General features: G+C 40.9%; 1 protein-coding gene across 2 annotated transcripts in view; it reads right to left on the minus strand.

Moving 5' to 3' along the window:
* The window catches only part of dgkb (diacylglycerol kinase, beta), a 75,138-nt gene extending 62,939 nt beyond the window's left edge, over positions 1-12,199 (minus strand). The window contains exons 1-3 of one of the 2 annotated variants that reach the window (XM_056381875.1): positions 12,127-12,199; positions 4,137-4,261; positions 1,831-1,969 (exon numbers count right to left, since the gene is read on the minus strand). In XM_056381875.1, coding sequence (XP_056237850.1) covers positions 1,831-1,900 — 70 coding nt within the window. In that variant the 5' untranslated portion in view covers positions 1,901-1,969; positions 4,137-4,261; positions 12,127-12,199. Of the gene's footprint in view, positions 1-1,830; positions 1,970-4,136; positions 4,569-12,126 lie in introns of those variants that run through there. The other variant, XM_056381874.1, reaches the window with a different exon arrangement.
* Between the last annotated feature and the right edge of the window lie 375 nt (positions 12,200-12,574).

Genomic DNA, 12,574 nt, shown 5'->3' on the forward strand with positions numbered 1-12,574 from the left:
AAACCGGTTCAGTACCTTTTGCATAATCCTGCTGACAAACACACAGACACGGGTGAAAACAACCTCCTCGGCAGACGTAATAAATATCTTCTTTCCTTGACCCACACACAATGATGGCAACCAAAGTTGTAAGCAGCAATGAAAACAGCAGCAAATTCTCTGATGCAAACGTAACTTGATCAATGCTTCCTGTTCGTGAGGAAGTGCACGTTCTTAAGATTTGATCATTAGCACAATCGATTCCCCCAAATTGAGGCTACTCGTTTTGCTCCATTTCACACTGAGTCTAAAGTTCTTCTGTCAGGAACCAAGAACCAAAAACTTTCAACAGTTCCAGTCGTAGAATAACAGATATTACTGTGTCATTCTCAGAGCCATAATGTGACAGAAATAGAGTAAAAAATGTTTACTACAGCAAAGTGTGACAGTCACAGGGAGGGATGAGAGCATATTGTCCAGTGGGCCCACTGTCAAATCTTAATAAAGATAAATAATGGAGGATGTTCACCTGGACAACAACCTGCATAAAGACCCTGAGGCAGAGTGTGAGAATGTGGCTTCAGGGTAATCTTGCTTCTGAATTGTACGAGCTGTCATGCCAGTAACAAGCCAGTGACATATTTAAACTCAAAATTGCTAAATCAGGAGTAATAATGTAATGGGCCTGGACTGACTTGTGATTTTCCTTCATACACAAAAAAAAAAAAAGTAAAATACAAGAAAATTGGTGAATGTGATACGTTCTCTTAAATCAGTCGTATCTACAACTTATAACTGTATCTGTTCATGTAAGAGGCCAATTGAGAGGCTTACACTGGTGTTAAACCTGCAGTAATTGATATTTTGGCTACTTTTGGGGCAGCGCAACAAGTTGTAAACGACAGTGCTGATATCACCTTATAAAACTGCTGTTGCAAATGCGTTAGCAAACAGCTGCCAATTTAGATTAGACTATAACCACCCTTTTTTACAACTCTGTTTGGTTTCCAATGACTCCTTGGGGAAATATCTTTCTTCACTTTCTTCATCAGCTAGTTGCTAACTAGCTGGGCAGCTTGCATCTGCTTAGATATGCAACTGTACAAACGAAAACGGTTAGCTGAAAGATGCTAAATTCGGTAGAGCTGAGGGAAACTGCAGAGGAGGGTAATAATTTTCACTGGGTTCGTCGCTATAAGTGACCACTCTCACATCACACATCATCATTTGATCTATCATTAAAGAATGAGATTTAATTCCATTGGAAAGCAACCATTTTGTTTTGCTTCTATTTCTATCACAGCGTGCTAACCAGCTACCCCCTGCCCGGTTAGCATATCTCTTCACTTTCCGATACCGAGTCACTGTAGCGCCCAGTCTGCCCTGAAGTAATAGCACAGCTCAGGGGACGTATTATAACCTCTTGTATTGTAAACGCAACAATGACTAGAGCTCTCAGCCAGGCAGGTAAGTGAACAGCTGTTAATGCTAACATTGGCTATGTAGCAATTGCAAATAGCGTCTTTAACATAAAAATATTGGCCAGGAAATGCCTATTAGCCAATACAATTTTCACACAAAACCTGTCACATTTTATCAGAGCCAAAATGCTCAGTTCCTAGTTAAAGACATCCCTGAAACTAACCACAGGCTTAAGATTTGAAAATCTGTTTCTGCTGTTAGCACCAACTGCTGACAGGAGAATTAGCACCTGTAATGGCTGCATGTGGGTGTAATAATGTCACTTGGAAAATGAGTGTTCACACAGAGAAGCCTACAAAATAATAAAAAAAAAAAAAAACAGAATCTCCGTAACACCAGACACAAACAGAAAGTACCTCTCGTACTCACACTGGGTGTATTCCTGTAGCAGGGCGAATTCAGCCGGGGTCAGTGTGACCCATTTGTCCTGGCTGCTCATTGTGTTCAGGCCTCGTCTCTTCGTCCGCCGAGCATTCCCTGGGCAGCGGCACACAGCGGGAGCTTCACACTGGAAAACAACAATAGGCATCAGATCACCTGCCCCATTAACAGCCGCAGACATCTCTTTGTGCTTAATGGCAGTGAAAATAACAAAGCGATGTTAAATCCACCAGCCACGAGGCTGAACTGACACAGAGCTGTAGATGCTCGTTGTTCATAATGAGAGCCTGCGACCAAAGCAAACAGTTGTCGGAGCACTGTAAAAGGTCATAAATAGATTAATCAATATATACTGATATAACGAAAAATCATTTTGTCTTACTTACTACAACACCGATATTTTGGACATGTGAGATTTCCCTGTTTTCCTGATTCTCTTTCTGCAGCTGTCATCTCAACACTCGGCAGCGTGACAGCCAAAATATCCCTTTATAGCTCTTTTGTCAAAGTTGGTGCAACGACTTGACATTTCAGACATTTGTCAGCCAGTGTGGGATGGAGAATTAATTGTTCAACACGAGCCAGAGCACAGAATCCATCATAATTAGATGTTGATGGAGACAGAAACATTAACAGAAAAGTTAAACTCACATTTAAGGAAGGATAACGGATGATATCTTTAATGACCTATGTTCACTATCCTGTATTTTTATGTCCAGATTTGTTTCCAGTTCCAAGTTATAGAAATTCTTTATTCATTTCTTTAATAAAAAAGAGTCACAGACTGCTCAGATGACAATTAAACCCACAGCGCTCTATAAAGCTACATAACGTCCCATTAGAAATGTCATTGCAACATCTGGAAATCATCCAGTTTCCTGTTGGTTTTCAACATCTAAAAGTGTTTGCTCTTGTGTTGCACTCTGAACATCAGCTCATCTGTTTGGCTTACAGTGAAGCATCATGAAATGTACACAACAAGTGGAAGAGTCCTGGCAGGCAGGCGGGACACAGAGCATCAATCATATGAATAAAAAAATGAAAAATTTCAAGTCAGGCTTTACGGGTTTGTACTATGAAGCTGGGTGGTGGATGACGTGCCTCGCTGATGTTTGCCATTTCATAAAAGCAAAGTGTCAACCTGATATTTTGTACTGCCAAGCTGATTTACACACATACAGTTTATAATGTATTAAATTATTGAGCCGCTCTGATTAATACAACATCACGCTTCTGCTGTTGAGATTTATATGACCTCGCTTTCCCTCTTGCTTGTGTAGAATGCGTGTGCATGTAATTGCATGTGTGTGTACGTGTCACTCGGGCATCTGCGTGGGTGTGTGTATGTGTACTTGTGTATGTGTGTGTGTGTATCATTGCTCCAATTACTGGCAACTTAAACCCTGGATCAACAAGTGGACATGTTCATTCATGTGGAGGATGTGTGTGTTTGCGTGTGACTAATAAACACTGATGTGCTTTTAGTGAGGCATAAACTGTGTCTCATTTTGTTTTGGACTCATGTGTCGTGTGTGTGTGTGTGTGTGTGTGTGTGTGTGTGTGTGTGTATCCATGTGTGAAATTCATGTGCACAAAATTCCCCTGTGACTCCAAATTTTACCTTGAGGAACGCGTGAAAGAAGAAGAGGTGATTTCGTAAACAAAAGCTCTATAAATTATTAATGGAGCATCATCATTATTATATAGACCACACTTAAAAGGGGAGAGCAACAGTCAACACGATGTGCAGCCACCAGTGTTGCTGTGTTAACACGCTGGGTGCGTGGGAATCAGCTTCCCTCGCATAAACTTTGATCTGCCTCTGGAGATGAAACTAGGAATCGCTCTGCGACGTCTTATTTAATGTTTCACACACACACAGCAACAAAAAAAAAAAAGGAGCTGATGAAGACTCTTCTCATCTATCTTATCAGTCTCCAGCGAGTCAACACAGTGATACCATCATATGTGTGCAGTATATTCCTGCTGTGCACTGCACCGTAATCATCCTCCGTCTCTATCCGGTGTTGCCTAACTGCAGTGCATCCTCACAACACACTCGGCTGGCATCCTGTCAACCATCAAAATCCAGATCAGCTCCACTGTCCTCCAGTGGTGCAGTGGTGAGGAGATTCAAGAGCCAGCGCGGATCCATGTGCAACACCCCGCTGACAGAAGATCTGAGCCGAGAGGCGCCACTGATGCCACGAACACAAGATGCGGTACGTTTAGTGGCCACTGCGACATACTAGAGCACCGCCACGAATGAGATGAGATATCAACATGCCGCTCACCTGCTGCAGCGCTGGAGTTCACCACCAGGAGAGGGTGAAGGGAGGAGACCTCCAGGCAGATGTTTTCAGATGAAGCTCCTCACTCTCATTCCTGCCGTGTCCTCTCCTCCTGGATCTTCTCTCAACTGCAAGGCAAGAGTGGGTGTTTGTAATTAGATGGAGTGTGAGAGTGTGCATGTGTGTGTGAAAGAGAGGAGACGGAGGAGCAGCAGCAGCAGCAGCAGCAGCCCTCTCCGCTGCATGTCAGTGTATGAGTATGTGGATGGGGTAGTGTTTGTTTTTCTCTGGCGGTGTCTGGTCAGAGCAGCATCGCCGGGGATGTGGAGTGGTGAGAGAGAGAGAGAGAGAGAGAGAGAGAGAGAGAGAGCACAATTACCCAACACTGCGCTGCCTGCAATGATCAGTTTCCATACTCCCGCTCGCTCACGTCACATCCCTCCCCTCAATCGCTCTGGTCCTCACCTTCCCCTCCCTTCCCTGAAAACCCCTGAGGTCCTATGCTCTCCTGCTCTTTCTCTGTCTTTATCATCTCTCTTTCTCTTTCTCTCTCTCTCTCTCTCTCTCTCTACTACTCCCCACCTCCCTCCCTCCTTCCTTCAAGACATCTCTACTCCAGTCACTGTGGCACGCATCAGCCGGCCACATTAGCATTCAACACGACAGGCAGTAAGTGCAGTAACCTGTGGGATATCTTCTCCGGGGCTGAGAGAAGGCGGGAAAAAGAGAGTAGGAGGAAAGGGAGGGGAGGGTGGGGGCTGAAGCAAACAGAGGAAACGGAAACATTAGAAATGGGGACAAACGGAGAGAGAGAAAGAAGCAGGATGAAGATGATGCAGGGGAACAGGAGATGGAGCAGGATGGATACTTTTTGTGACCAATGTCTTCACAAAACATGACATAAATAAATAAATACCTACCTACGGTGCATTATTATCAAGAATGAAACAAATGTGTAGATATCTCTGTTCTAGATCTTTACGATACAAAAATTCAAAACTATATTTGAGTGTGAAATATACGTGTTATATATTGTATCAACAAAAAGTTCCTTCTGCCATGAGACACAATCCAATGTCAAACAGGGAAAGGCGTCATATTCTATAGATGGAAAAATAACAGAATGAATGAATGAATTTGTGATGCTTCACAAGTGTCTGAAAACTCAAGTTTATCTCTCAGCGGATTAAACTGTCGAGTGTGAAGAGAATTAGTGGGAATGACAGTTATTTTGGACACAAATAAGAACCCCATTTCAGTGTACACATATATTTTACATCTATAAATCAATTGCTACAAAACGGGATTTTCAAGATGGATAACGGCGCGGGGGGCGAAAAACTTCTCCACCTTTAAAGCTCTGCGGAGAAGGCAACAGAACCACCTGTCCTCTGATTGAACTCTGCTTTGTGATTGGCTTGTCATTGTCAATTCACAACAAATTCCTCGTCTTTTCTTTTCACCTACATAAACAACGTAAATCGTGAGGTGTAGAATAGCCCACAAACACAGACAAAATGCTACGTTGCTAGGTAACACAGTAGTTGTTGATGCACACACCTGAACGTCACTGTGTCCTGTGCACCACCATAATCTGCTCTAAATCCAACATCTATACTCAATGCAAAAGATAACCAGGTACCAGGTGTAGCATTGCTTGATTTGACAATAAGTTCTATGGATAGTGGAGAGAAGGTATAATGAAGCATTTTGTGGATTTTCAAAGGATTTTACTCTTTACACTCTCTATGTTAGAAAAGTGATGATTAATTGTTGAACAAATAAAAACAAACAAAAAAAAAACTGAGGACTATCTTCCCAAATAATCACATCTCAAAGGATAAAATAACCTTTTCTTCAGGTTCATTTTATTTTTAGTTTATAAATGAAGGTTCAGCTGCTTGAGGCACAATGTGTTCATTAATATTCCAAACGGTGCCATTGACATTTTAGACATTTAGCTGACACTCCAATCCAGAGAGACGCATGATGAGTGTGTACGTCAAAATAAACTCGCATTCTTAGGTGGCCTCACTGGAAGCGATCAATAGTAATGAAGCTCAGGGGTTAGAGCCACAGCATTAACACATGAAATACAAGAAATCTTTGCCGTTACCACAGGATGGTTATACGCTCTTAACATAAAACAAGAACATGAAATAGATCAATAAAGCAAAAAACAAATCAATAGAAACAATATCTATAACAGCACAAGCATTTAAAACCAGTGTGTATCTATGAGCTACTATAAACAGACACATGCACATGTGTAAATATATATATATATAAATAAAAACGTTCAGTCAACCTAATAAAAAATAGGCTGTAATTCTAAGAGATCAACCATGTTTCCCAGAAATTCTGTTTATATAGGACTAATCTGCAACAGAAAATGTTTTGTTTTATATTTTTAGAGAAAAAATGTTTTTTAAATGAATGTATTAATGTTTAAGCAAAGTTGCAAAATATTCATACAGAAGAAAACCGCAAAGTGTTTTATTAACAATGGATTTTATATGGCGCAGAGAAAAAAAATGCTTTAAGTTCTGTCCTAACAGGCAGAACAGCTTTCAAATAATAAAGCTGCTTTACACTGAGATCATTTGTGTTAATTCTTGGGATGTATAAATATGTTTCAAGTGCAAATACTGGTCCAACACACAGCACGAGCCATGTACAGTAGGTTAATGATGTACCATACATATGAGGGATTGTTCGGTTTGACTAGTATAAATAATTCAGTGTTATCAGCATATAAATGACTTTAATAAACTTTTTGGCATATATACATTCAGATAAAGTCCCCATGATATAGCATGTAGTGTGCGGAGCCATGAATGTAACAGAGAATTACTTCAAGGAGGTTAAACAAACAAAAGTTGTATTTTTTAAAGGAGGTGGATCATTTTAAAATGACTTTTGGGTTTTAGTTGTTGGAGACAAAACCTACCAATGGTTTCACAAAAAACAGCCTTAAAATGAAATGAATAATATCCTGATTTTCCATATTGTAATGTTAGTGTGCTATTTTGGTCTTGTCTGTGAGGGAGGGGTCACGCCTCGTCATCATCTTCATCATTGCTCTTGCTGATTCCCCTGCTTATTGGTGTTTTGGGGGAGTTTTGTCTCTTGAGGCAAATTCGCGGTTTTGTGCTCCATAAATAAAACTGACTGGACTTGACTAACTCTGCAAATAGCCATTGTCTAGAAGATCATGGGCCAGACATTTAACCTCCAGCTACTCCAGTATAAATGTCCAGCTCTGTGGAGCATAGCGAAACCCTTCTGCAGTAGACATAAAGGTTACTCAATAAACAGTTTCTGCCCTGCTGTTCTGTCTTTCAGACAGGGCTACAAGAAAAAAAAAAGAAAAAGACTTGAGCTATAAGCTTGCAGCTTCCAGGAACAAACCTAATATCTCCAATTCATTTACCAGCTCACCTTTAGATAACCTTTACATCCCCGTCACGGTTTACGTAGCCACCCACCTACAGGACCCACCCGTATAATCTCACCCACCAGCCTCAGCATGGATTGAGTTTCGTGAAAGATCGCTGAACAATGACCCAGATATGTGCAGTGCGTGGGGGGTGGGGGGTGGGGTTGGGAAGAATGGCTGACCAGTGTGCCAATAACATTTGTGTTTTAGTGCTGCCTCCAGGCCGTCTGTGTAGGTCATGTGGGTGTTTACATTTGTGTCAGAGAGGCGGAAGCAGTTGACGTATTGACATGTCCTTCGCATGTGACTGTCGGCGGGTAACCACAGATCATCTGCACCTCAGTGACAAGCAGCCCGCATCTTAGATCATTGCAAGTCTTTCATTATCGAGCTTAACCTTGATTTGGTTTTGCTTTAAAACAGCATTAGGTCAAATTCTTCTACTTCTTAAGGGCAACGCAAAAAGCTGGAAAGTTTTTATGGTTGAATTACTTGTTAGAAAACAGTTGCTTCTTTACACGCCCAGCAGACACACAGCGACATTAGCATTCATCTGGAGTGGTGTTTCTGTCCACCTGATGGATGTAAGTTCAATACTCCCTCCCCTCCCTGCTCAGGTTTGGTGACCAACGACATCTTGTTCTTTAGCTGCTAAATGCTCCACTATGTTCATTAGCTAGTCGCGAACGGTATCAGTGTGCTGTTTGCTACTGAACAGGTTGTGACAGTTTACAGTGTGTTTATCAGAGCTTTTAAAAACAGCTGCCTGCTGCTGCTACAAACAGTGTCGATGGCAGCGGTAAGTTGTGATCACTAAAACCAAATCAATGAGCTTGAAAGACAATAAAGAGCTTGATAGAGCTGAGGAGAGATTCAGAGTGGTAACAATTCTCTGTGGGTTTGTCATGATGAGCGATCCCTTAACAATAAACACACATTTCATCTATTGTTAATATAAAATATTGATTAGTGCAGCTCTAAAAATATATCTATAAATTATTAAACGTTGTTACTATTAAGCATAGAAGCTCAGCCTTGACTTTGAAAACAGCAGGAAATAAATCAAGTCCACAAGTAGTACTTGTAATTTTTTTGTTGTTGTACCATGTTTTGTTCCTGTTTGATCTGGTCTATCTTATTAGAGTGGGTGCAGCTGTATTTCTCTAATATTTTATAAGAAGAAGCCTTCAAATTTGGATTAATTCTCTATCTTAATCCTCATATATATTATTAAACTGCAAACTTGAACATCTAAAATAAACCGACTGAGATTTGTAAGGTCAGTTTCCTAAGCAATAAATGCAGTCTTTATATTTTTTTTTGTTTATTTCTGCATTACAAAAAAATCAGTAATTTATTCTATACCACTGTTGCACACTGATTAACTGACCTTTAAAGTTCTACATTCAGACAATAAGAAATGACTCTTGCACGTGTGTTGATGTTAATATCTTTGATACTGATATCTTACTGTATATGACCTGAATCTGTATTGAAGGTTCTGTGGTAGAGATATTTCTAACTAAACCTCGGTGCTGTAACTAGTTCTTGACGTCCACAGTATATTGTGACTGAGCTCCGTCCCATGGACAACAATAAAAACGACCCTCTCTGATGCTTTATGTTTTTCCTTTGTAAAGGACGTGCAGATGTGTTTAACGTGCCGATGACATACAAAAGATGAACGTCAGATGTGCCCGTCACCGCCGAGTGTGTCGGACCTTCATTAACCAGAGATCTCATGAGGTCATTATGCATGTGGGTCAGACACACTGGAGGCAGAGTTATAGTAGCTCATCATGACAGCTCATTACATCAAACTCTGCATCAATGAAAACTGAAATCTAATCCTTTTTTTCTCCATAAATAGAGAGAAATGTGTAGTCAGCTGTCTGTAAGTCCTGCACTGTTTTCTTTGTTGGGAGTTTTATTCTCTGGTCTGTGGTCACAAATTCTCACTCGGTTAAACAAATTTAGTTATAGATTTGTTTTTCTGGCTCAGCAGCATGAGGCTCAAATTAAAGAGGAAGTAGGGAATGTTATGGAGCCCCATGTTGAGATTGTGAAATGCCAAACACAATTAAATTTATGCTAGCCTAACTAACCTTAAATTCAAGCTGGTCAATCAAGCTGCTTTTACAGTCTACTTTACTTTCTGTCACATACTTATTTATATTCAGTCTTTTTTTCCATCTAAAAACACTTTAGTACGCAGTATTATTTACTGTATACAGCGTCACAGTTTCACTCAACACTATCAATACAACCAGACTGTACTCATATGATGACGTTATTGGTTATACACAGTGTACGGTTAACTCATCACAATGTTTCATAATGTAATATTTTGCACCACATTTCACAGACCTCTGCTGTCAATCAAACCAAGGTCCCACACCGTGAATTTTCTAGTTAATAGCTACTCGTGCTAACTACCCAGGAAAACACAGTAACAAGAACTACAAATAGAAAAAGCTTTAAAAGACTGAGGACAGCCTGAATCCCTCGAAAAACAAAATATTACTTCCAAGAATGACAACTATGTTTTGGACAGTGTTATCCAGTTAATACACACAGCTAATACTGATGCACTAACGACAACAACACTTCCTCTACACCACATATTGCAGCCTGAACCCTCTGCTGCGAGCAGACGGGTTTGTAGAATAAATATATTGCAATACACATCATCGACATTACAACTTGTACGACCCAATCAAATCCCCACGTTACTGAGAAGGGAGCTGGCAACTCTGTCTCCACCATAACCCCCCCCCCCCCACAGCACATATATCAATTCTACCCCACTTCTGGCCCTGTGTGCTATAAATAGCAGCCTGTGAGTGTGGAGTCTAGTGCAGAACACCATGTATCATAATGGGACCATTATGTAAGGCCTGTCCTGCGTATCTACACAGGCTGACCCTGGGTCTTCATTCCCATGGGCCTCTGGCCAGATTGATGCTGGCTAGGTAACAGGCAGCTGGGTCTCCCTCGCTGAGTATACATCCGCAGGCTCAAGTAAAGGAGCATTAAGGGTGAAGAGAGACTGACGTTAATGTACAAACACTTAATAATAGCCTACAGCCATCTGCCATTTTCAGTAAATCTCTCAGTACGTTAGAGGACTGTTCATTAAAAGAGGGTATCATCCACGACCGAAGACGGAAGATGCTCAGATTCCATGAATGACATTCTTACACACAACTACTTTACTTTTGAAAATACCTTTTGGAGGAACCATTACACATCCTGTGTGGCCATGACTAGGCTGATGAACTTATTTGTTTATGTTATGAAGACAAAATGTTGCTTTGCTCGAGTCCACACTGATGGTGACTGAACTGAAAACACAGTCTGAATTCAATTACTTATTCTGAATTAATTCCAGTTCAAACCGGGTGAATTCAGCAACTACGGTTCTGTGTTTTCGTTCTCAACTGTCACGGTGAAGCGTTTTGCTACCGTCTGATTCGCGCCTCTGACTGGCTTCTTCTCCATAGCAACAGTGGTATTGTATAATTTAAACCTGTCTACAATTACAAAATTGCAGACACAACATGATTTTTCAGAGACGGAGCTGAAGTTATTACAACTTGTGGCCATAACATAAAACTCTACAATTATTACGTCAGAGAGTCGCGTGTCTCATTTAACTCAACTGTGTTTAGAATCTGAACATTCTCAGCTTTGGCGCCACCAAGTGGTTGCACATACAGTAGACTTGCTTTAATAATTAAATTAAGTCAATCGTACATGTGCCGCGTCAAAACATTAGTTTGGTCAGAGTCTCATTTTTCAGGCGGCAGATTTATCAGTAAATCCGTGAGTTTGTGTCGCCCTCTGGTTCAGACCGACCCCCCGGGGCGATTCAGTCCGTGAGGTGACACATAGAATAAACACAAGTACTGTATAATGACAGAACATCACACAGACCTCACTCCGCATGTGTCTGTCAGGTGTGTGTTTGTGCAGCCATGCATGTGTATGTGGTGGGACTCCTCTCTGTCCCTGCGTAGAGACAGTTGGTGCAAATCACTGAACTATGTTATCATAGCATGAGTCACTGGAGCTTTCTGTGGCTCTGAGGGAGCAGATCACATTTGTTCGCTCTTCTTCCATCTGCCATGCAATGAGCAAGAAGAAGGAAACCGACGCACAAATAAGATGTTTCAGCTGATGTGTTAAATCTAAATGTTTATAAAAACTCACATTTGTAGACTGAAGAATAAACAGATTTAAAGAATCAAGATGAACGGAAGTTTAACTGATAATCGGCACAGTGTCTTTTTCATTGTTGTTATCTTTGTTGCAGGGTTTTTGCAGTGCTGTCAGTCAAACGGTGTGGGCGGGGCTAATGGGCTTTTCTTCGGGTTTTCTGTTTCAGTCTCAGTCGCTGAAGTTCTTTTCTTTGTCATGTATGTTCTGGAGGCCGTTTGTGCGAAACAAACATTTTGACATTTTACATTTCTCACCAAATTGTTGTGTGTAACGTTTCATTCCACAAACATGTCGGGTGCATTCACCAGCTCACAGAGCCTCAGTTATACTCACTTGTGGACGGGCACATGGAGTCCACTCGTGCATGTGCACAACGAATCAGATCAAAATGGTGACATCCATGTATGAAGAAGAAGAAGAAGAGCCCTATTTTTGTCTGTTGCATGTTGTGCAAAAAACAGGAAAAAAGAAAAGTACAGAGAGCAAGAAATTCAAACTCAGCGTCCATCTTTGTTTTCTCGCTAGTAGTGGTTAGTAGTGGTTGAACGTAAATAACAGATTGGTGGGTTCGCAGATGTACGCACCACAGCCTTGAGAACTGATCTATAACATCACATTCTGCATCACAGTCCTGTGTCCATTTCTATGACTTCAGACATTAAAGTCAATGAGTTAAAAAAAATAAAAAAAATAAAGAATAATGAAAATATAAACTCACCAGATGTCAGGTAATCTTCTACGTGACCTAAAAGGTGGAAAAGAAATTTATGTTAAGCAGGTG

This window comes from Seriola aureovittata, chromosome 7, assembly GCF_021018895.1.
Source record: "Seriola aureovittata isolate HTS-2021-v1 ecotype China chromosome 7, ASM2101889v1, whole genome shotgun sequence".
Lineage (NCBI taxonomy): Eukaryota > Metazoa > Chordata > Actinopteri > Carangiformes > Carangidae > Seriola > Seriola aureovittata.